General features: G+C 44.2%; 1 protein-coding gene across 1 annotated transcript; it reads left to right on the top strand.

The window, feature by feature from the left end:
* The first annotated feature begins 2,032 nt into the window (after window positions 1–2,032).
* LOC110492353 (cytochrome c oxidase hypoxia associated subunit FA4L2) lies at window positions 2,033–5,101 on the top strand. The gene is made up of 4 exons (XM_021566593.3): window positions 2,033–2,535; window positions 3,389–3,474; window positions 3,802–3,862; window positions 4,053–5,101. The coding sequence occupies exons 1-4, from the start codon at window positions 2,494–2,496 to the stop codon at window positions 4,107–4,109; spliced, it is 246 nt and encodes an 81-aa protein (XP_021422268.1). The 5' UTR covers window positions 2,033–2,493; the 3' UTR covers window positions 4,110–5,101.
* Window positions 5,102–24,476: the final 19,375 nt, after the last annotated feature.

Below are 24,476 nucleotides of genomic sequence, written 5' to 3'. Positions count from 1 at the left end.
CCACCTGAGGCAGGTCTCCAACAGTATCAAATTTTGTCACATGCGCCAAATACAACAGACCTTACAGTGAAATGCTTACTTACAAGCCCTTAACCAACAATGCATAATTTATTTTAAAGTAAGAAAATATTTGCTAAAAATAAATACGTAAATAAAAGTATCACACTAAAATAACAGTTATTAGGCTATATACCGGGTACCGGTACCGAGTCCATGTGCGGGGGTACAGGTTAGTCAAGGTAATTAACACCATGCAGCCTGCCATTCTCGCCAGAAAACTTGACTCACAGTTCAATTGACCACTGCCTTATCCCCTGGAATATGGATTTTTTTAACTGACAGGCCACAGAGTGTCAATGCTAATGGTGCCATGCCAGACACCCTACTCAATTGCACAGGTTCATCACAAGGTTGCATACTGTCACCCATCCTTTTATTCTCTACACCCCTCAAACTCAACTCTGGACCTCAAAGCCAGTCCACTGCATTTTCTTCTTCATTTCCCCCCTCTAATCAGGGACTGATTTAGACCTGGGACACCAGGTGGGTGCAATTATCAGGTAGAACATAAAACCAGCAGGCTCCGGACCTCGTAGGGTAAGAGTTTAATACCCTTGCTTTACACCATGCCAACTGCCATCTTTTTAAGTTTGCTGATGGCACAGTCCTCCTCTCACTCCTCTCAGGGTCTGAGCAGGACCACGGCCTAGCCCTCCAGGACTTTATTTACTGGTGTGACAGTGCGCTGCTGGAGTTGAATGTCTCCTAGATTAAGGAAATGGTTGTCAACATCAGAGGGAGTCCGCCAGGATGGACCTGGTGATCATCCATGGTGAGGATGTGGACAGTGTTGACCAGTTTAAATATCTTGGTACCGTCTTTGATTACATCCTGAAGTTTGAGCAAAACACAGATACCATCATCAAAAAAGGCCACCAGAGACAATACTTCCTCAGGTGTCCACAAATCAATATTGCAAACCTTTTACAGTTTATTTAATCAAGAGTGTTCTGTTTCTCCTTCATAATGCTAGTTCACATCTCTCTCTGTCCAAACACAGGAGGCTACTGGGGGAGGCTCATAATAATTACCGGAACGGAGCAAATGGAATGACATCAAACACCTGGAAACCATGGAAACCATGTGTTTGATGTATTTGTTACTGTTCCACCCTATCCACTCCAGTCATTACCAGAGCCCATTCTCCCCAAGTTGCCACCAACCTCCTGTGCCTCCAAGCCATTGTGAACACCTAATCTAAAATCCCCAGGGTTGATCTCAGAAGTCTGGGCTCATTCTTTGAGCAGCAGGCCAGGAGGACGGATTTGTAACTGTTTTTTTGTATTATACTGTCTGTGTGTGTTTGTCCTGTCTGAAGCACCCTGTCAGCCCTGAAGTGAATTGCCCTTCTGGATTAATACTTTTGTATTGTATTTAATTAACACATTTTCTGCCTGGTGATTTCACCAGGCAAGCCAAAATGTAATGAAATTTCAGGTGGTCTTTTCAAACAGCTCTTACACTAAAAGTGTATTATCATTATTTTCACAATTTCACAGTATTTTTGCCAACCTCAGTGTGGAAATATATATTAAGTAGGAGAAATCACGTTTTTGATTGCACTGGGCCTTTAAGAAAAGGTTGCTTAACAAACATTAACATTAAAAAAATGGGAAGAATTTAATAAACCACCTTTAGGCTATAATAAAACAAAAAAAAATGGTTGGTGGTAATTGACTTTGTTTATGCTGCCCAGACCTTTCTCTGACTCCTTAAAACTTTTCACCCAAACCAGTACAAACCTGAACAAACTGTATGTATAAAATCATTTAAAATCCCTTTGTCTTCTCTGAATATTTTATGCCTCATCTATAAACTCTATACTATACTCAACGTAATGACAGATGTGGATGCTATGTGATGTCTGTGCCCGGTGAAAGTTCCATAAGCAGAATAACAAATGTTAGGGGAACTACAGTAGTTAGTGTAATGAGCTTTACTAGGACAAATATTTGTATCTCTTTTCTTTCCATTTCCTCCAGTCTTGTCCCAAGGGGATGGGGTCCAAAGGAAATCAGCCAAGTGGGTTTCTGAGAATGCTAGAGAAGTCGTAACAACTTTGTAAAAAATGTTTTTGCAAGTAACTTAACGTTTTTTTAAATGTATATTTTGTTGGCAACAAGAATCATTCTATGCACACAGAAAATTGTTCAATTGGATGTTTTTGCTCTAAATCCCGGTTGATGGGCTAGTACGTGCACAAAAGTCCCAAGAGGCCAGATGTAATTGTGAGGAACAGATAGCATCTTCACCTTCCTCCTCTCCTCTCCTCAATCCTGCGAGCAGCCGCCCGGACAGAGAACGCAACAGGTCTAATCTTGGATAGTCTCAAACAAGCTTTTTTGACATAGAATTCAAATTACTGTCGCTGAAATTAATTTATTCATCTTTAAATTATTATTTTGACAAAAAGAAGAGCAACTGTAAGAAAAGATGATTAGAACAGCAATGGAACACGTAAAGAAGCATCCAGGGGTAAGTACTTATTTTTGTTTTATGGTTTATTACCTCAAGGGAGTTAGTAGTCTATAATATTTCATGAAAGTTTCATAATTTCTGTTGTCGGTGTGTAATATGCTACCAGTTGTTGCTCAATGGAATCAAGTGAGTAATCAAAATGACTTGAGATGGCAGTTCCAAACATCAGTTAGGGAAAGGGAAAGGGGGATACCTTGTCAGTTGAACAACTGAATGCCTTAACTGAAATGTGTCTTCCGCATTTAACCCAACCCCTCAGAATTAAACCCATATGATGAGTGTCATTAGGCAAGTTAAAATGAAATAAAAGTTTAAACTCTAAATAGGCTTCACTTCTGCATTTTGACATGTTAAAAATGTTTTTCTGAAACAGTATCAGGCAGACATTCCACTCACAGACAGACAGAGACAGGACAGTTTCAAGAATGTAAAAATGTGACCAATATCCTGTTCAGAATTCATTCTAACAAGGCTCTTACTAGTTTTTTGAACTGCAAGACCATTGTATCCAATGGAGGTAAAAAAATGATTTTGGGTTGATTGACTTTTAAGTCATTATGGGTTTCGTGGAAGGATGGTTAGCTAGATTAGTGGAGTCCATGGGTGCGTCATGGTTATGTTAGGGCTGTAGGTAATGTTTTTCTATGGAAGAAAGGCTTTGTTTTCACTGTAAATAGTTAATTTCACTTGGTGAACATCTGCTGAACATCTATCCTCAACCGTTCTGCTGATGTCACTCACAACCCTAACCATTTATTGACAAAGGCTATGTAGAAATGCTCAGATTTCTATGCCTCAAAGTGAATGAAATGGTCATGCTATCTCCCTCTTTCTTCTTACTCTCTCATAGCTCATCCCCCAGTTCTTCTTCATCTTGTTGGGAATGGGAGGAGCCTCCTTGTATTTGGTCCGTCTTGCAAAGGGGCCCCATGTCACGTAAGACTCTTTACCATTTTCCTTATTGTCCATTTTATTTTTAAATGAATATGGTTTAATCAATTTCTTAATACTATCCAATTAAAACAAATAGTAGTGGATGCCAATTCCCTTTAACATCATAAGGCACAAGAGGTAATCCCACCTCTTGTGCCGTTCTGGGGCATCAATTCCCATATCACTACTAACGGGCTATGCTGATGCGAGTTTTTGGAAACTAGACCTGGCCCATGAATAGTTGATCATAGGCAGACTAACACAGTTCCCTCTAATCCCATTTGTGTTTGTCCTACTTCGGCCTGCTTTGACTGCTGTGTCACTGTACAGCTGGAACAAGAAGAACAACCCTGAGCCCTGGAATCAGCTTGACCCTACCTACCAGTACAAGGTACAGTACTGCCAACACTGTCAGCAATAAACACACTTTACTGCATCTTATTCCATTCTTCTTTGACTTGACAACAATGTAATAGTAATGTAGCCTATCAATAGCATGAGTTAAGCCAATCATATATTTTGCATCAATATAAGTAGCCAAGAGAATTATGTAAATCCTGCCATATTGTCTTCTTCCCCAGTTTGTGGCCATCGATACTGACTACAAGAACCTGAAGAAGGAGGGACCTCAATTCTGAGTATCTTCCCTCTATCCTAACGGCACCAAGTCCAGCCCGAAGAACGTCACTGAAGAATTCAAATCTGAGAAGAATTTGTCTCTCAACACTTCTAATGTATACAAATATTGGGAGATTGATCCATAATGTTGATGATCAAATCTATAAATGTGTCTGTTTGTTTTATCATAAACATTTTATTGTTAGTTTGACAGCCACTAAATTTAACAATGAATGTGCGCATTATGAAAAGAGGCAAGAGTGTGCATAGATTTGTTCACCAAATTACAGTGAACAAAAATATAAAAATGCAACATGCAACAATTTCAAAAATGTTACTGAGTTACAGATCATATAAGGAAATCAGCAATTTGAAACAAACTAACCTGGCCTTTTGGATTCTAGCTTGAAATATACTTATTCATGTTACCATACCAGAACTTAGTGATTACTTTACATGATGGGTTGGGAAGGTTACTTTCTAAATGTAATCCGTTACAGTTACTAGTTACCTGTCCAAAATTGTACTCAGTAACATAACTTTTGGATTACTATTAGATTACTTTCCCCTTAAGAGGCATTAGAAGAAGACAAACGTATGTTACCAATTGAACTACATCTATTGCAGGATAAATCCATGTTGAAGTTTACATAGCTGGCCATATATGGATGTTAAATTTTACTTTATGGGTTGGTTATGTAGGCTTCTTCTAACCCATCGCCTTCTACTACATATGATAATACAATTAAATTATATCTTTACATTTAAAACCAAAGTCTATCAGAATTCCAGTCATTCTAATAAATGTTATACCCCTTGAACTTCAGGAGTAGGACTTGGAAATATGGAAGAATAGATTAGCTAAATAGTTTTACCTGAGTGTAACCCCAAAACCAAGGACTTATTAGCCAGCCCTACACTGTTGTTTATGATTTTGTTGTCATGGAGGACTGATTGGGCTCATTAATAAATGCTGCTCTCATAGAATGACATGCTTTGAGCACCACTGAAAGGTGTTATTTACATGTGAAAAATGAATGTCATATGCTGCATTTGCTATAGGCCTGTTGTTTAACTTTTTTTGTTGGTGACACTTTGATAAACTTGATAATATGCAGCTGTTTAAATGGCAAATCCACAGATGAAACAATAACAAAACGGTGCCCCGCCTCTGTTTTGGTAAAAAGCTGAGGGATGGGCCTGGATAAATGTAACCACTCTCAGATTAATAGACAGAGCTATGGATGCAAGGACTGACCATCCATGATAACAAAATTATTGTTGTAGCTATGTTATGTGGCTATATAGTGTTTGTTTACATTTATTTACATATATTTATTTATTTTTAATCAGTATGAATTAGATTGAGCAATAAAAGCCCCACTTTTATTCCATAGGCTGGGATCAGCACTCTGCAACTGTTGCAAAAGTGCATTTTCACAATGATTGACAGGCAGCTTAAACTTCTTGAATTCAACCATTATTGGGTTCAAATACACATTTAGATTTCTGAACTGCCATCCACTAACCAAAATCCGTAAGGAGCAAATAGCTAAATGAGAGAGCAGCAGTGTGATTCACATCAATGCGCTATGTAGATATCAATAATAACTGCTGTCATCCTTACCTCCAAGCGTTTATTTAAGTTGGATAATCTTTGGATGCCGACAGCAGTCGTGCCATTGGAAGACATAGTAATATAGTAATCTGACCACAATATTTTTGCTGGTAACATAACGGATTACAGTTACCGGGTTTTTGTATTCCCCTACATGTAACGGATTACATGTAATCCGTTACTCCCCAACCCTGTTTTCATCTATAAGAAATGTGTATGTTGGGGGTCAAGGAAGGGTAAAGAGGAACTTGGTGTGTGGAAAGTGACTGAGTGAGAAAAGGGAATGTGCAGAAATTTCATAATTTGTTCAAATGTATTATTGTAGAATATGAATGTTCCTAAGGAGGGAGACAAAAGCCAAGAGTCTAGTTTCAGTCCTTGATAAGGCAGACCATTTGCTGAGGAACTAGGACCATGAGAGATGTGGAACTCTACTCTAGATAAGGTCAACAGTTGAAGAGAGAAGACACTGCTGGGAGGGGGGCCACAGGAGCCCACCCCGAAGACCATCTGATTATAGTCCTATCTCTCACACACACACACACACATTTCCACGCCCATGATGGTCATAGACTTAGGCAGGGCCATGACCATACCAGTAAGAGGAACCTCCTGTGTTTCTGCCTAACAACAGAGGAGTGTCTATCTTAGACATGCAAGGAGATGATTCCACCTAGTTGGGAGGTTTAAAGATGTGCTTGTGTGACTTGTATGTTGTGTTTGCAGCTGAAGCACCCAGTGGGTTGAATAAACTTGGTTTTAGCTTTTTCTTGTCGTCTGGGAGTTTTGACTGTTTATTCAGAACCTAACAGGCCCTAATCTATTGATTTCACATGACTGGAAATACAGATGTGCATCTGTTGGTCACAGATATATTTTTTAAAAAGGTAGGGGCGTGGATCAGAAAACCAGTCAATATCTGTAGTGACCACCATTTTCCTCATGCAGCGCCACACATCTGCTTCGCATAGAGTTAATCAGGCTGTTGATTGTGGGCTGTGGAATGTTGTCCCACTCCTCTTCAATGGATGTGCGAAGTTGCTGGATGTTGGCAGGAACTGGAACACGCTGTCGTACACGTCGATCCAGATCACCCCAAACATGTTCAATGGGTGACAGTTTGTGCAGAAATTATTTGTTTGTTCAAACCCACAGTTTCATCAGCTGTCTGGGTGGCTGGTCTCAGACGATCCCGCAGGTGAAGAAGCCGGATGTGGAGGACCTGGACTGGCGAGGTAACACGTGGTCTGCGGTAGTGAGGCCTGTTGGACATACTGCCAAATTCTCTAAAACGACGTATGCTAGAGAAATTAACATTCAATGAACTGATAGCAGCTCTGGTGGACATTGCTGCAATCAGCATGCCGACTGCACGCTCCCTCAAAACTTGAATTGTGGAATTGTGTTGTGTGACAAAACTGCACAATTTAGAATGGCCTTTTGTTGCCCCCAGTGCAAGGTGCACCTATGTAATGATTATGCTGTTTAATCAGCTTCTTGATATGCCACACCTGTCTTGTGGATGGATTATCTTGGAAAAGGAGAAATGCTCACTAACAGGGATATTAACAAATTTGTGCACAAAATTTGAGAGAAATAAGCTTTTTTTATGTAAGGAAAATGTCTAGGATTTTTTATTTCAGCTCATAAAACATGAAACCAACTTTTTACATGTTGTGTTTATATTTTTGTTAAGTCTAAATAAAAAGTATGATCAATTTCTGAATGGAAACTGTCTACCTATGTCTACCTATGGCTCTAAGCAAAAATAGTTAATCCTACACGAAGCAAACACTTTCAATCAGTTGGTCTGCACAAAGGAAAAGAGTGGAGGTTGTACGTTTGCCAGTGATAGTGTTTAGCCTGAGAACAGTTAAGCAGGAAGACAGGACTCATGTCAGGCTGAAGACAAGGCTCATGTTGGGCTGAAGACAGGACTCATGTCGGGCTGAAGACAGGACTCATGTTGGGCTGAAGACAGGACTCATGTTGGGCTGAAGACAGGACTCATGTCGGGCTGAAGACAGGACTCATGTCGGGCTGAAGCCAGGACTCATGTCGGGCTGAAGCCAGGACTCATGTCGGGCTGAAGCCAGGACTCATGTCGGGCTGAAGCCAGGACTCATGTCGGGCTGAAGACAGGACTCATGTTGGGCTGAAGACAGGACTCATGTTGGGCTGAAGACAGGACTCATGTTGGGCTGAAGACAGGACTCATGTTGGGCTGAAGACAGGACTCATGTCGGGCTGAAGACAGGACTCATGTCGGGCTGAAGACAGGACTCATGTTGGGCTGAAGCCAGGACTCATGTTGGGCTGAAGACAGGACTCATGTTGGGCTGAAGACAGGACTCATGTTGGGCTGAAGCCAGGACTCATGTCAAGCTGAGGACAGCTTCAAAGGAGTAGTGTTCTTCGCAAGGAAGAGAAGTGAGAATGACCAAAGGACGGGCGAGTGATGCGAGTGACGCTATAAAGAGGGATGTGCTCACCTCTTTCACCACTCGACCTGTCTTTCTCCGACAGACGCTGTGTGATTGGTCTTCTCCGAGTAGTGATTCCCAGAGCGAATCCCAGTGTATTACATTGAAACGAGTATTGAAAGTCCTCGGGTTCTTTCGGAACAAGGCCATCCTCTCGAAATCTAGGCTAACACTTGTTGAAGCGATGATGGCGAGCTATATACTCTAGTCCACATCGATGCAATCAATCACAATATATGAAAATAATTAGGGGGACAGCACACTAAAGAACTCAACCAAACGTGATTCTTAAATTATTGACAGGTCATCTTTTAGAAGTTTTCACATGAAAGTAACACGTTTGTTTAATGCAATGCAAATCAACATCGGCTCAACAGCAACGGCTGTACGACAACGTAGTGTTTCTAATACATGATTTTAACAGGGTATTATATACAGTATTGCAGTAAAAAGTAATAGAGCTGAAAAACATTATTTTCCCTGACGATCAACAGAAGAATCTGGGAAAAGGAGAAAGACAATTTTCTAAATAAACAGACAAGTCACGAGACAAGACACATTGAGAACTTCAAGTTATGTCATTCTCACAACCACCACAAGATTCCATAAATAAGATGGTTGGCACGTTTTGGTCAACAAAATAATATTTATGTTTACTTTGTGTTCATGTGTGTGGTGTTATCTAACAGGGGCTCTAAGAGATCCTCTGTTTGCTCTAATTCTAGCAACCCCTTGTCCATTACTACAGTACTAGTCTACAGTGAGAGGAAATGCCAGAGGAAATGCTTCTCTGTTTAGGAACTCTGAAGGCCACATCCTCCATCTACACAAAATCACAGTTACAAAACCAATAACTAACCTACTGACTGTGCTGCACTCCTTAGATCTAGACCTAGCTAATAAATAAGGTGAAGTAACCAGATTTGATATGTGCATAACAAGGTTATTATAGTTTTGTAATGTATTATTTGTTTTTATTTCTTGTTTTCAGATTTGATTTACTAGTTTTATTTAGTTTCAGTTGGATAAAAACATGTATATTTTGCACAGGAAATAGGTTTGGTAATGTTTAAATTATAAAACAATCCTAATGTGAATTTGATTTAAAGGATAAGCTCCTAGACTGGTGCTGTCACGTTCTGACCTCTATTTCCTTTGTTTTTGTATTTATTTAGTATGGTCAGGGCGTGAGTTGGGTGGGCAGTCTATGTTTGTTTTTCTATGTTTTGGTCTAGTTCTATGTTCGGCCTGATATGGTTCTCAATCAGAGGCAGGTGTTCGTCATTGTCTCTGATTGGGAACCATATTTAGGTAGCCTGAGTTTCACTGTGTGTTTGTGGGTGATTGTTCCTGTCACTGTGTTTGTTTGTCACAGGAGAGGACTGTTTTGCGTTTGCACATTTCTTGTTTTTGTTAGTTTGTTCATGTGTATTGAGTTATTAAAACATGAATAACCACCACGCTGCGCTTTGGTCCGCTTCTCTTCCTCCTACAGACGAACGCCCTTACAGAATCACCCACCTACCAAGGACCAAGCGGCGTGGTAAACAGAGGCAGCAGCAACAGCAGCAGCAGGAGAAGCGACTGGTGCAGCAGGAGCAACAGCAGCAGCAGCAAAGGCAGCAGCAGCAGGAGCAGCAGCAGCTACAGTGGGAGAGGCTGCACCACCTGGAGAAATGGACATGGGAGGAAGAACTGGACGGGAAAGGACCCTGGGCAGAGCCAGGAGAATATTGCCGCCCCAAGGCCGAGCTGGAGGCAGCAAAAGCAGAGAGGCGGCATTATGAGGAACTAGCACGGCAGAGCGGATGGAAGCCCGAGAGTCACCCCCAAAAATTTCTTGGGGGGGGGCACAGGGGGAGTGTGGCAGAGTCAGGAGTCAGACCTGAGCCAACTCCCCCCGTTTATCGTGAGGAGCCAAGGAGGAGCTCAGAACCAGAGCTGGTGTTGGAGGTGAGCGAAGCAGAGACTGTGAAGGAGTTAATGGGGAGATTGGAGGAGAGTGATATGAGGGACTTGCTGGTTTGGTGCATGAGGCACGACATTCGCCCGACGGAGCGTGTCAGGGATTTAATGGCACCGGGGTCAGCTCTCCATACTCATCCTGAGGTGCGTGCGAGGGGTCTGGTGAAGACTGTGCCAGCCTCACGCACCAGGCCTCCTGTGCATCTCCCTAGCCTTGCACGTCCTGTGCCATCTCAGCACTACAGTGCTCATAGCAGTGCTAACTGTGGCGGGCGTGGTGCTGGTCAGGCACCGTGTTATGCAGTTGTGCGCACGGTGTCCCCAGTACGCGTGCTTAGCCCGGTGCGCTACATCCCAGCTCCCCACATCTGCCGGGCTAGGGTGATGATCCAGCCAGGGCGGTTGGTGCCAGCCCTGCTCTCAAGATCTCCAGTACGCCTTCACGGTCCGGTCTATCCGTCACCACCTCCACGCACCAGCCCTCCGGTGGCAGCCCCCCGTACCAGGCTGTCTCTCCGGCCCATCCGTCCAGAGCCTTCCTCCTCTCCAGCGCTGCCGGAGCCTCCCACCTGTCCGGCGCCTCTGCCGGAGCCTCTCGCCTGTCCGGCGCCGCTGCCGGAGCCTCCCGCCTGTCCGGCGCCTCTGCCGGAGCCTCCCGCCTGTCCGGCGCCTCCCGCCTGTCCGGCGCCTCTGCCGGAGCCTCCCGCCTGTCCGGCGCCTCTGCCGGAGCCTTCTGCCTGTCCGGCGCCTCTGCCGGAGCCTCCCGCCTGTCCGGCGCCTCTGCCGGAGCCTCCCGCCTGTCCGGCGCCTCTGCCGGAGCCTCCCGCCTGTCCGGCGCCTCTGCCGGAGCCTCCCGCCTGTCCGGCGCCTCTGCCGGAGCCTCCCGCCTGTCCGGCGCCTCTGCCGGAGCCTCCCGCCTGTCCGGCGCCTCTGCCGGAGCCTCCCGCCTGTCCGGCGCCTCTGCCGGAGCCTCCCGCCTGTCCGGCGCCTCTGCCGGAGCCTCCCGCCTGTCCGGCGCCTCTGCCGGAGCCTCCCGCCTGTCCGGCGCCGCTGCCGGAGTCTCCCGCCTCTCCGGCGCTACCAGGGCCTTCCGTTTCTCCAGCGTTGCCGGAGCTTCCCGTCTGCCCAGCGCCAGCTGAGCTTCCCGTCTGCCCAGCGCCAGCTGAGCTTCCCGTCTGCCCAGCGCCAGCTGAGCTTCCCGTCTGCCCAGCGCCAGCTGAGCTTCCCGTCTGCCCAGCGCCAGCTGAGCCTCCCGTCTGCCCAGCGCCGCCAACGCCGCCCGTCTGCCCAGCGCCGCCAGTGCCGCCCGTCTGCCCAGTGCCGCCCGTCTGCCCAGCGCCGCCAGTGCCGCCCGTCTGCCAGGAGCCGCCAGTGCCGCCCGTCTGCCAGGGGCCGCCAGTGCCGCCCGTCTGCCAGGGGCCGCCAGTGCCGCCCGTCAGCCAGGGGCCGCCAGTGCCGCCCGTCAGCCAGGGGCCGCCAGTGCCGCCAGTCAGCCAGGGGCCGCCAGTGCCGCCAGTCAGCCAGGGGCCGCCAGTGCCGCCAGTCAGCCAGGGGCCGCCAGTGCCGCCAGTCAGCCAGGGGCCGCCAGTGCCGCCAGTCAGCCAGGGGCCGCCAGTAAGCCAGGGGCCGCCAGTGCCGCCAGTAAGCCAGGGGCCGCCAGTGCCGTCAGTCAGCCAGGGGCCGCCCGAGCAGCTGCCCCTCTGTCCAGAGCAGCTGTCGCCCCTCTGTCCCAAGCTGCTGCCGCCCCTCTGTCCCGAGCAGCTGCCCCTCTGTCCCGAGCAGCTGTCCCTCTGTCCAGAGCAGCCATCGCCCCTCTGTCCCGAGCTGCTATCGCCCCTCTGTCCCGAGCTGCTATCGCCCCTCTGTCCCGAGCTGCTATCGCCCCTTTGTCCCGAGCAGTTGTCCCTCTGTCCCGAGCAGCTGCTTCACCTCTGTCCCGAGCTGCCCCTCTGTCCCGAGCAGCCCCTCTGTCCAGTGGGGTCATTGAGAGGGGTGGTCATGGTGAGTAAGCCAGGGAGGCGGACAATAAGGCGGACTAAGACAATGGTGAAGTGGGGTCCGCGTCCCGCGCCAGAGCCGCCACCGCGGACAGACGCCCACCCAGACCCTCCCCTATAGGTCAAGGTTTTGCGGCCGGAGTCCGCACCTTTGGGGGGGGGTACTGTCACGTTCTGACCTCTATTTCCTTTGTTTTTGTATTTATTTAGTATGGTCAGGGCGTGAGTTGGGTGGGCAGTCTATGTTTGTTTTTCTATGTTTTGGTCTAGTTCTATGTTCGGCCTGATATGGTTCTCAATCAGAGGCAGGTGTTCGTCATTGTCTCTGATTGGGAACCATATTTAGGTAGCCTGGGTTTCACTGTGTGTTTGTGGGTGATTGTTCCTGTCACTGTGTTTGTTTGTCACAGGAGAGGACTGTTTTGCGTTTGCACATTTCTTGTTTTTGTTAGTTTGTTCATGTGTATTGAGTTATTAAAACATGAATAACCACCACGCTGCGCTTTGGTCCGCTTCTCTTCCTCCTACAGACGAACGCCCTTACAGGTGCAAAAAATATGGTGGAAGGAAACTGTTTTTGCCCATGTTACACCAATCTAATGCTTTTTAACTTTAGTAGTAGATGTAAGAACAATCCAGTACCTTTAACATTAAAGAGGAAAAACAACACATTAAGTCATGGCACATTTGACATGTTATGTTTATGTAATATTAAACATGTGTCACTGACCAACCCCTTCAAATAGCGTTAATAACAACAGCAAAAACATAACATTTTCTGTTAAGTTAGAACTGCCAAAGGGGGATGAGTTGAAATCTACTGCAGAGATAGCCTGAAAAGTTCTGTCATACTTTCCAGGTCGATGCCCAAACAGTTCGAGCTTCTAATTTTAAAAATTAGAACCTTCAGAAATAAGTCTCTCACTGTTGCCACCTGTTATAGACCCCAATCAGCTCCCAGCTGCGCCCTTGACAACATATATGAATTGATTGCCCCCCATATATCTTCAGAGTTCGTTCTGTTGGGTGACCTAAACTGGGATATGCTTAACACCCCGGCCGTCATACAATCTAAGCTAGATGCCCTTAATCTCACACAAATTTTCAAGGAACCCACCAGGTACAACACTAAATCTGTAAACATGGGCACCCTCATAGATATTACCCTGACCAACTTGCCCTCCAAATACACCTCTGCTGTTTTCAATCAAGATCTCAGCGATCACTGCCTCATTGCCTACATCTGCTATGGGTCCGGGGTCAAACGACCACCCCTCATCACTGTCAAACGCTCCCAAAAACACTTCTGCAAGCAGGCCTTTCTAATCGACCTGGCCCGGGTATCCTGGAAGGATATTGACCTCATCCCGTCAGTAGAGGATGCCTGGTTGTTCTTTAAAAGTAACTTCCTCACCATCTTAAATAAGCATGCCCCTTTCAAAACATGTAGAACTAAGAACAGATATAGCCCTTGGTTCACTCCAGACCTGACTGCCCACGACCACAAAAACCATCCTGTGGCGTACTGCACTAGCATCGAATAGTCCCCGCGATTTGCAACTTTTCAGGGAAGTCAGGAACCAATACACAGAGTCAGTTAGGAAAGCCAAGGCTAGCTTATTCAAACAGAAATTTGCATCCTTTAGCTCTAACTCCAAAAAGTTATTGGATACAGTAAAGTCCATGGAGAATAAGAGCACCTCCTCCCAGCTGCCCACTGCACTGAGGCTAGGAAACACGGTCACCACTGATAAATCCACGATAATCGAGAATTTCAATAACTATTTCTCTACGTCTGGCCATGCTTTCCTCCTGGCTACCCCAACCCCAGCCAACAGCTCCGCACCCTCTGCAGCTACTGCCCAAGCCTCACTAGCTTCTCCTTCACCCAAATCCCGATAGCAGATGTTCTGAAAGAGCTGCAAAACCTGGACCCTTACTAATCAGCTGGGCTACACAATCTGGACCCTCTCTTTCTAAAATGATCCGCTCTCCATTGTTGCAAACCCTATTACTAGTCTGTTCAAACTCTCTTTCGTATTGTCCGAGATTCTTAAAGATTGGAATGCTGCCGCGGTCAACCCCCTCTTCAAAGGGGGTGACACTCTAGACCCAAACTGTTACAGACCTATATCCATCCTGCTCTGCCTTTCTAAAGTCTTCAAAAGCCAAGTTAACAAACAGATCACTGACCATTTCGAATCCCACCGTACCTTCTCCGCTGTGCAATCTGGTTTCCGAACTGGTCACGGGTGCACCTCAGCCACGCTCAAGGTACTAAACGATATCATAACCGCCATCAATAAAAGACAGTACTGTGCAGCCGTCTTCATCAACCTGGACGGTTCTGACTTAGAATATGTGGACAACTAAAAATACCTAGGTGTCTGGCTAGACAGTAAACTCCCCTTCCAGACTCACATTAAGCATCTCCAATCCAAAATTAAATCTAGAATAGGCCTCCAACACTCTACTCAGCAAACTGGATGCAGTCTATCACAGTGCCATCCGTTTTGTCACCTAAGGTCCATATACCACCCACCACTGCGATCTGTATTCTCTCGTCGGCTGGCCCTCGCTACATATTCGTCGCCAGACCCACTGGCTCCAGGTCATCTATAAGTCTTTGCTAGGTAAAGCTCTGCCTTATCTCAGCTCGCTGGTCACCATAGCAACACCCACCCGTAGCACGCGCTCCTTTGACCGCCTTTCCTTACAGTTCTCTGCTGCCAATGACTGGAACGAATTTCAAAAATCGCTGAAGTTGGAGACATATCTCCCTCACTAACTTTAAGCATCAGCTATCTGAGCAGCTTACCGATCGCTGCAGCTGTACACAGCCCATCTGTAAATAGCCTTTCAGTTACTAGTCCAATGCTCCAACCACTAGGCTACCTGCCGCCCCTAAATGATATCGCCAAAGTCAAGGCTCGGTAGGATAGTCAGCTTTACAAGGGTATGTTTGGCAGCATGAGTGAAGGATGCTTTGTTGTGAAATAGGAAGCTGATTCTAGATTTAATTTTGGATTGGAGATGCGTAAAAGAGTCTGGAAGGAGAGTTTACAGTCTAACCAGACACATAGTTATTTGTAGTTGTCCACATATTCTAAGTCAGAACCGTCCAGAGTAGTGATGCTAGTTGGGTGGGCAGCGATCGGTTGAAGAGTATGCATTTAGTTTTACTAGCATTTAAAAGTAGTTGGAGACCACGGAAGGAGTGTTGTATGGCATTGAAGCTTGTTTGGAGGTTTGTTAGCACAGTGTCCAAAGAAGGGCCAGATGTATACAGAATGGTGTCATCTGCGTAAGGTGGATCAGAGAATCACCAGCAGCAATCACTGATGTTGCTCTCTTGGTTGGCCAGTCCAAGCAGATTACTTATATGTTCATGGTGGCAAAATAAATATGTACAAAAACCAAACTACAAAAATGCATGCCCAACGAAATAGGTTAACTAACACAAAGAAACAAATATAGGCCGGCTGAGAGGCTTCTAGCATCCTCTTTCTCCCGGACTGCCAATCATCCTTATGGCCCACACCTGAGTAATTATCAATGTTTCCCGGCAGAGCACATCACTTAAACCGGTTGCTGCTGCCCCTAGGGATGAGGTGTGGAAGTGTAGTATGTTGTCTATCTATTTTTTTTTTTTTTACATTTATTTTTAAATGCCTTCCTAACCATCTTAAATAAACATGCCCCATTCAAGAAATTTAGAACCAGGAACAGATATAGCCCTTGGTTCTCCCCAGACCTGACTGCCCTTAACCAACACAAAAACATCCTATGGCGTTCTGCATTAGCATCGAACAGCCCCCGTGATATGCAGCTGTTCAGGGAAGCTAGAAACCATTATACACAGGCAGTTAGAAAAGCCAAGGCTAGCTTTTTCAAGCAGAAATTTGCTTCTTGCAACACTAACTCAAAAAAGTTCTGGGACACTGTAAAGTCCATGGAGAATAAGAACACCTCCTCCCAGCTGCCCACTGCACTGAAGATAGGAAACACTGTCACCACTGATAAATCCACCATAATTGAAAATTTCAATAAGCATTTTTCTACTGCTGGCCATGCTTTCCACCTGGCTACTCCTACCCCTGTCAACAGCACTGCACCCCCAACAGCAACTCGCCCAAGCCTTCCCCATTTCTCCTTCTCCCAAATCCATTCAGCTGATGTTCTGAAAGAGCTGCAAAATCTGGACCCCTACAAATCAGCCGGGCTAGACAATCTGGACCCTTTCTTTCTAAAATTATCTGCCGAAATTGTTGCCACCCCTATTACTAGCCTGTTCAACCTCTCTTTCGTGTCGTCTGAGATTCCCAAAGATTGGAAAGCAGCTGCGGTCATCCCCCTCTTCAAAGGGGGGGACACTCTTGACCCAAACTGCTACAGACCTATATCTATCCTACCATGCCTTTCTAAGGTCTTCGAAAGCCAAGTCAACAAACAGATTACCGACCATTTTGAATCTCACCATACCTTCTCTGCTATGCAATCTGGTTTCAGAGCTGGTCATGGGTGCACCTCAGCCACGCTCAAGGTCCTAAACGATATCTTAACCGCCATCGATAAGAAACATTACTGTGCAGCCGTATTCATTGATCTGGCCAAGGCTTTCGACTCTGTCAATCACCACATCCTCATCGGCAGACTCAACAGCCTTGGTTTCTCAAATGATTGCCTCGCCTGGTTCACCAACTACTTCTCTGATAGAGTTCAGTGTGTCAAATCGGAGGGTCTGTTGTCCGGACCTCTGGCAGTCTCTATGGGGGTGCCACAGGGTTCAATTCTTGGACCGACTCTCTTCTCTGTATACATCAATGAGGTCGCTCTTGCTGCTGGCGAGTCTCTGATCCACCTCTACGCAGACGACACCATTCTGTATACTTCCGGCCCTTCTTTGGACACTGTGTTAACAACCCTCCAGGCAAGCTTCAATGCCATACAACTCTCCTTCCGTGGCCTCCAATTGCTCTTAAATACAAGTAAAACTAAATGCATGCTCTTCAACCGATCGCTACCTGCACCTACCCGCCTGTCCAACATCACTACTCTGGACGGCTCTGACTTAGAATACGTGGACAACTACAAATACTTAGGTGTCTGGTTAGACTGTAAACTCTCCTTCCAGACCCATATCAAACATCTCCAATCCAAAGTTAAATCTAGAATTGGCTTCCTATTTCGCAACAAAGCATCCTTCACTCATGCTGCCAAACATACCCTTGTAAAACTGACCATCCTACCAATCCTCGACTTTGGCGATGTAATTTACAAAATAGCCTCCAATACCCTACTCAACAAATTGGATGCAGTCTATCACAGTGCAATCCGTTTTGTCACCAAAGCCCCATATACTACCCACCATTGCGACCTGTACGCTCTCGTTGGCTGGCCCTCGCTTCATACTCGTCGCCAAACCCACTGGCTCCATGTCATCTACAAGACCCTGCTAGGTAAAGTCCCCCCTTATCTCAGCTCGCTGGTCACCATAGCATCTCCCACCTGTAGCACACGCTCCAGCAGGTATATCTCTCTAGTCACCCCCAAAACCAATTCTTTCTTTGGCCGCCTCTCTTTCCAGTTCTCTGCTGCCAATGACTGGAACGAACTACAAAAATCTCTGAAACTGGAAACACTTATCTCCCTCACTAGCTTTAAGCACCAACTGTCAGAGCAGCTCACAGATTACTGCACCTGTACATAGCCCACCTATAATTTAGCCCTATCAACTACCTCTTTCCCAACTGTATTTAATTAATTTATTTAGCTCCTTTGCACCCTATTATTTTTATTTCTACTTTGCACATTCTTCCATTGCAAAACTACCATTCCAGTGTTTTACTTGCTATATTGTATTTATCTTGCCACCAAGGCCTTTTTTGCCTTTACCTCCCTTCTCACCTCATTTGCTCACATTGTATATAGACTTGTTTATACTTTATTATTGACTGTATGTTTGTTTTACTCCATGTGTAACTCTGTGTTGATGTATCTGTCGAACTGCTTTGCTTTATCTTGGCCAGGTCGCAATTGTAAATGAGAACTTGTTCTCAACTTGCCTACCTGGTTAAATAAAGGTAAAATAAATAAATAAATAAAAAATGTGCTTCATGGTAAACTTAGCTACTATATCATAACAATATCACACAGAGAGAAGGAGGAAATAACAATAATCTATAACAATTATCTCCCATTTAGGGCAATTACATTATGACATAGGTTAAAGGGGCAATCAGCAGTAGAAACAATAACAGTGTCCTCCCTGTCTCTACTTCAGTGAAATTCATATACAAAGCTATGGATGGAAGGACTGACCATTTTAGGACCACTATTGTTTTCACTATATATTTTACCTCTTGGGGATGTCATTCGAAAACATAATGTTAACTTTCACTACTATGCGGATGACACACAGCTGTTCATTTCAATGAAACATGGTGAAGCCCCAAAATTGCACTCGCTAGAAGCCTGTGTTTCAGACATAAGGAAGTGGATGGCTGCAAACTCTCTACTTTTAAACTCGGACAAAACAGAGATGCTTGTTCTAGGTCCCAAGAAACAAAGAGATCTTCTGTTGAATCTGACAATTAATCTTAATGGTTGTACAGTCGTCTCAAATAAAACTGTGAAGGACCTCGGCGTTACTCTGGACCCTGATCTCTCTTTTGACGAACATATCAAGACTGTTTCAAGGACAGCTTTTTTCCATCTACTTAATGTTGTAACTACCCATCCCGGATCCGGGAGCGTAATCATCATCTGACACTAATTAGCATAACGCAACGGACATAAATATTACTAGAAAATATTCAGATTCATTAAATCACAAGTGAAATATATTGAAACACAGCTTAGCCTTTTGTTAATCATCCTGTCATCTCAGATTTTTAAAATGCTTTACAGACAAAGCAAGACAAGCATTTGTGTAAGTTTATCGATAGCCTAGCATAGCATTATGACTAGCTAGCAGCAGGCAACCTGGACACGAAAATCAGAAAAGCAATCAAATTAAATAGTTTACCTTTGATGAGATTCAGATGTTTTCACTCACGAGACTCCCAGTTAGATAGCAAATGTTCAATTTTTCCAAAAATATTATTTTTGTAGGCGTAATAGCTTCGTTTGATCTTCACGTTTGGCTGAGAAATCGACCGGAAATTGCGGTCACTAAAACGCCGGAAAATATTCCAAATTAGCTCCATAATATCGACAGAAACATGGCAAACGTTGTTTATAATCAATCCTCAAGGTGTTTTTCAAATATCTATTCGTTAACATATCAACCGGGACAGCTGTATTTTCAGTAGGACCGAGAGGAAAAATGGCTAGCTCTGTATTTTACGCAAGAATCACTCTGAGAGCCATCAGGTGACCACTTACGCAATATAGTCGCTTACACTCATTCTTCAACATAAATGCGTGAAACTACGTCAAAATGCTGTAGACAACTTGTGGAATACGTAGAAAAAGGAATCTGGTTGATAGCCCATTCACTGCTCAATAGGGACGCATCGGAATGCAGAGCTTTCAAAACATGAGTCACTTCCGGATTGGATTTTTCTCAGGCTTTCGCCTGCAATATGAGTTCTGTTATACTCACAGACAATATTTTCAAGAGTGTTTTCTATCCTAAGCTGTCAATTATATGCATATTCTAGCATCTTGTCCTGACAAAATAGCCTGTTTACATTGGGTACGTTATTTTTCCAAAAATGAAAATACTGCCCCCTAGTTATTAACATTGCAAAAATCAGAAACTTTCTGTCCAAAAATGATGCAGAAAAATGTATCCATGCTTTTGTTACTTTTAGGTTAGACTACTGCAATGCTCTACTTTCCGGCTACCCGGATAAAGCACTAAATAAACTTCAGTTAGTGCTAAATACGGCTGCTAGAATCCTGACTAGAACCAAAACATTTGATCATATTACTCCAGTGCTAGCCTCCCTACACTGGCTTCCTGTCAAGGCAAGGGCTGAATAAAAGGTTTTACTGCTAACCTACAAAGCATTACATGGGCTTGCTCCTACCTATCTCTCGGATTTGGTCCTGCCGTACATACCTACAATTCCGCTACGGTCACAAGACTCAGGCCTCCTAATTGTCCCTAGAATTTCTAAGCAAACAGCTGGAGGCAGGGCTTTCTCCTATAGAGCTCCATTTGTATGGAATGGTCTGCCTACCCATGTGAGAGACGCAAACTCGGTCTCAACCTTAAAGTCTTTACTGAAGACTCATCTCTTCAGTGGGTCATATGCTTGAGTGTAGTCTGGCCCAGGAGTGTGAAGGTGAACAGAAAGGCCCTGGATTAACTAACCGCCCTTGTTGTCTCTGCCTGGCCGGTTCCCCTCTTTCCACTGGGATTCTACACCTGCATTGCTTGCTGTTTGGGGTTTTAGGCTGGGTTTCTGTACAGCACTTTGAGATATCAGCTGATGTACGAAGGGCTATATAAATAAATGTTATTTGATTTGATCCATTGTATCAAAATAATAGATTTAACCATGTTTTGAGGCTATATAGTGTTTGTTTACATTTACTTTGTTTACAGACATTGGAGTAAAACAAGCTTATCTTTTGGATTCTGATGGGGTACGGCAGTTGAACTAGGCTCATGGGGCATTTATAAACTACTGTGCAGTCTTCAAGAATCAATGGGTACATATAAAAATAATCCAAAAATCCAAGTCCAAAAATGGATGTTGCAACCTCTGATATCCCCTTTAATAGGAATATGATCACAATTGTACTAACAAGATCGTATTGTGCAACATTGGAATAAAAAATCTAATTATGAACCCTAGTGCACCTATTAAAGTCTGCAGAATTAGAGGTCAAAAGCTTATTCCTCCATCCTTTTTAGGACAGAGGAAGAGGATGAGTAACTATTTTTCAAACAGATAATTGTATTTGTCAATTGTTCATCTACACAACTACTGCACAGAAAACAATTGAGGAGTGAAGTTATGAGTTGCCCGGCACAGTCCACACCCAGGGGTTGAAGGTCAACCAGGAAGAGGTGGTTGTCTGTACCACCTAGAGGAACAGATTAGAGAGACAAGCAGTAAGGATCTCTGTGACCTCTTATTGTCATAACTGGCAATTATGAACTATGTGCTAAATTATGGAAATGTGGAGACCTAGATAATAAAAGATATAAACACATTTTTATATTAATCAAAATAAAGCTTTAAAATAAAGTTGTCCTCTATTAACTAGGCAAGTCAGTTAAGAACAAATTATTATTTACAATGAAGGCCTACACCTACCAAACCCTAACCTGAAAGACGCAGGACCAATTGTGCACCGCCATATGGGACTCCCAATCACAGCCGGTTGTGATACAGCCTGAAATCGAGCCAGGCTCTGTAGTGACGCCCCTAGCATCACTACAACCCCTGCCTTAGATCACTGTGCCACTCGGGAGCCCACTTGGGTTGGTGGGTAAAAACAAGAAATGTATCAAAGGTGAAGGATGCTAGTTCTGTCATTTCATAAATGTTTAATTGGTGTTTACCACAGACCTCTTGCCTACTGTTCCCCTGCTGTTTCATTCCATGCACTAGCAGTATTAGCTCTACATTGACCAGACCCGTCCATCTCTGTAAGTATGCATGATTACACTCTCCTAGATATAGTAATTATTTGGACAGTCAAGCTAAAACTTTTAATTTGACTCTATACTCCAGCATTTTGGATTTGACATTTGGAGTTCACGATTCATTCATGGTTACCCGTAATCATGGTTGCATCCACATGAATGTAGAAGTGTTCAGAAACCCATTCTATTCTATTTAAAATTAAAATAACACAATAAATGATGTACCATTAATTTCTATTGGGCACAACATAATTTGAAACACAGCCAAATCAAACGGCAAATGCATCCAATAAGTTTGTCGTTCCAAGCTTGATGTTGTCATTGCGCTCTAAGAATGCGGGACCAAATACTAAACTTTTGAATACTTTAATACACTGATTTAAGTGTGTTCTTGACACAGTTAAACCAGTGCCTGACACCTACTACCATACCCCGTTCAACGGCACTTGTGGATTGTGTATGTGTGCCATTCACCCTCTGACGAAAAATCCATCCACGGAGGAAAAAAATACAATATTGGAGTTTAATTGAATAAGAGAAACGCTGCGAAATGTAGAGATGAAAATAAAGAGAATGGAGGGCCTGGAAAGTAATGTTTGGGAAAGATTTGGTGAAGTGGTAAAAGAGAATGATAGCAGGCTATGTTATGTGTGATGATTATGCAAATTCTGTTCAGATGGGTTAAATGGAAACCGAAATCTGGACACTGTCTGTAGGTCTACAACCTCTCACATAGCCGCAATATTAAATCCTGCAGAATTAAGCATTTCTTGCAGTACAATTACACCAAATGTAGCTTAAATTTTGACCTGGGGACAGGAGTGGAGAATATGATTTCTTTCAGCATCTTGATATAACGCAAATGCTCGGTTAGATACTTTCTGTTGAGATCCTATCTTTATCAGAATCATAAAAGCAGATAGTTGCCTATTTCAACCACATAAAATGTGCATCCAAGCCAAACTGAAATCTTATCAGAAATATCTTCATGTTGGGTCGTTTTCACAGCTTTCTATTTCCTTACAACCAGTCAACCTGACATCATTTGGCCATTTTGTTTGTTATTGCATTTTCTCCTGATCCCTAAAAGCCCTTGCTCCGCGAAAGAAGCAGATGGCAGAGAAAACTTTACTGGTGTCAACTAGATTGAAGCATTAATTCTATCGATTTATGACATGATTCTGGTGAGCAAGGGTTTATTTAGTCTTAGACTAGGCAACATATAACGACAGCCTCTCTTAGGCTGAATGTGTCTAATTATAGACACATTGACTAAGAAATAGCCTACCAAAATGTCTGAAATTATAAGGAGAAACATAACCTATCTAAATCAGGCAACAACAAAAATAATCCTACACCTATTCCAAAAAAATCGTTCTGCCATATCTGACTGTATTCTACAGCACTATAGGCTATTAGCGGTTTAGTGTCGGGTGCGGGCCTCAGATTTCCACTTCATCACATATAGTCGGGAGGTTGTGGATGGGTTATTAGCAATTGCTAGCGGGTACCGGTGAATAAACAGCTGACGACGCACAAACATAGCAGCAGGAAGTAGTTTGGGGGTAGGCAATGCAGGAACGAAAAAACATTGCCAGTGGTGAAAATGTCTGTATGGGTCCACTAATACAGGACTAGTAAAGGCCCAGTGCACTACTTTTGTGAGAGAAAAAAATGACTATATGTATTTGATTGTTCACCAGCATTTGTAACTTGAGTATGATACTGTAATGAAACAACAGGGAGCAGGTCTCGAGCCCAAGGTCCGGCGCGCTATCGACTGTGCCGCAAAAGCATGCTCGTGCCGCTCGGTCGATTTCCCCGGTTATAAACCCAGGGTCGTTACACTACTCCCTCCTTTCAAAGAGCGCGTCCTCGCGCTAGCTTACGACTCTACGTCTTACAGGAACGCGCTCACCGGCCAAGCACACGCACTATCGTGGATGCAAGGTCCGATCCCTTCCGACACCAATGTAATGAAACAGGCAGGGAGCAGGTCTCGAACCCTCGATCTTCTATAGCCCGAGGTCCGGCGCGCGTGCGGCGGGGTCGATTTCTGCGCTTATAATACTTATCAGTACAAAACAGCTGATCTGATAATACATGTGGAATATAAAATACTTGCTTGATATGTATGTTTTCCAGTTTCTTGAAAAACTTTGCAAATGAAACATATTTTTAAGCTGAAATAGTCTATTCATGCCTTTAACGTTTTAGTAGATGCTTTTATCCAGAGCTACTTACAGTAGTGAGTGCATAAATGTTCATACTGCTCCTCTGTGGGAATCGAACTAACAACCCTAGAGGTGCAAGCACCATGCTCTACCAACTGAGCCACATCATTACATCTAATCATCACAAACCACTTGATGTTTCAATGTATTCAATTACTGTATTGTGCATAGTTTTTCTTCATGGTGATGGAAAGTCTACAGGTACAAACCTAACCTTTAGGCTACAATACAGTAATGTACACTTACATTAAGTGGTTTGTAAAGATGGTAAATTAATACTGTACGAAAAGTGGTTGTTTTCCATGTTATTTGATTAAGAACATTTTTTAGTTTGATGTGGATGTTTGGTGTCTTTGCCCCTAACTTTGCACCTTTTGATGTAAATATTTCAGGACAGGGTTTTGTTCTTTCTGGATGCCATTAGAATGACATCACAGAGAAAGAGACAGGGCAACAACTCTTACAATTCCAACTATTGAATCC

This window comes from Oncorhynchus mykiss, chromosome 16 (genome assembly GCF_057628025.1).
Source record: "Oncorhynchus mykiss isolate SJ-2025 chromosome 16, ASM5762802v1, whole genome shotgun sequence".
Classification (NCBI taxonomy): domain Eukaryota; kingdom Metazoa; phylum Chordata; class Actinopteri; order Salmoniformes; family Salmonidae; genus Oncorhynchus; species Oncorhynchus mykiss.
Note: the sequence above shows the minus strand (reverse complement) of the source record. Positions and strands in the feature narration are given on the sequence as shown.

Bases quoted from the DNA above. Each gene is read 5' to 3' on its own strand.
- LOC110492353 (XM_021566593.3), top strand. From the start codon at position 2,494: ATGATTAGAACAGCAATGGAACACGTAAAGAAGCATCCAGGG. The intron at 2,536-3,388 runs GTAAGTACTTAT...ACTCTCTCATAG, and splicing joins ACGTAAAGAAGCATCCAGGG to CTCATCCCCCAGTTCTTCTT. The intron at 3,863-4,052 runs GTACAGTACTGC...CTTCTTCCCCAG, and splicing joins ACCCTACCTACCAGTACAAG to TTTGTGGCCATCGATACTGA.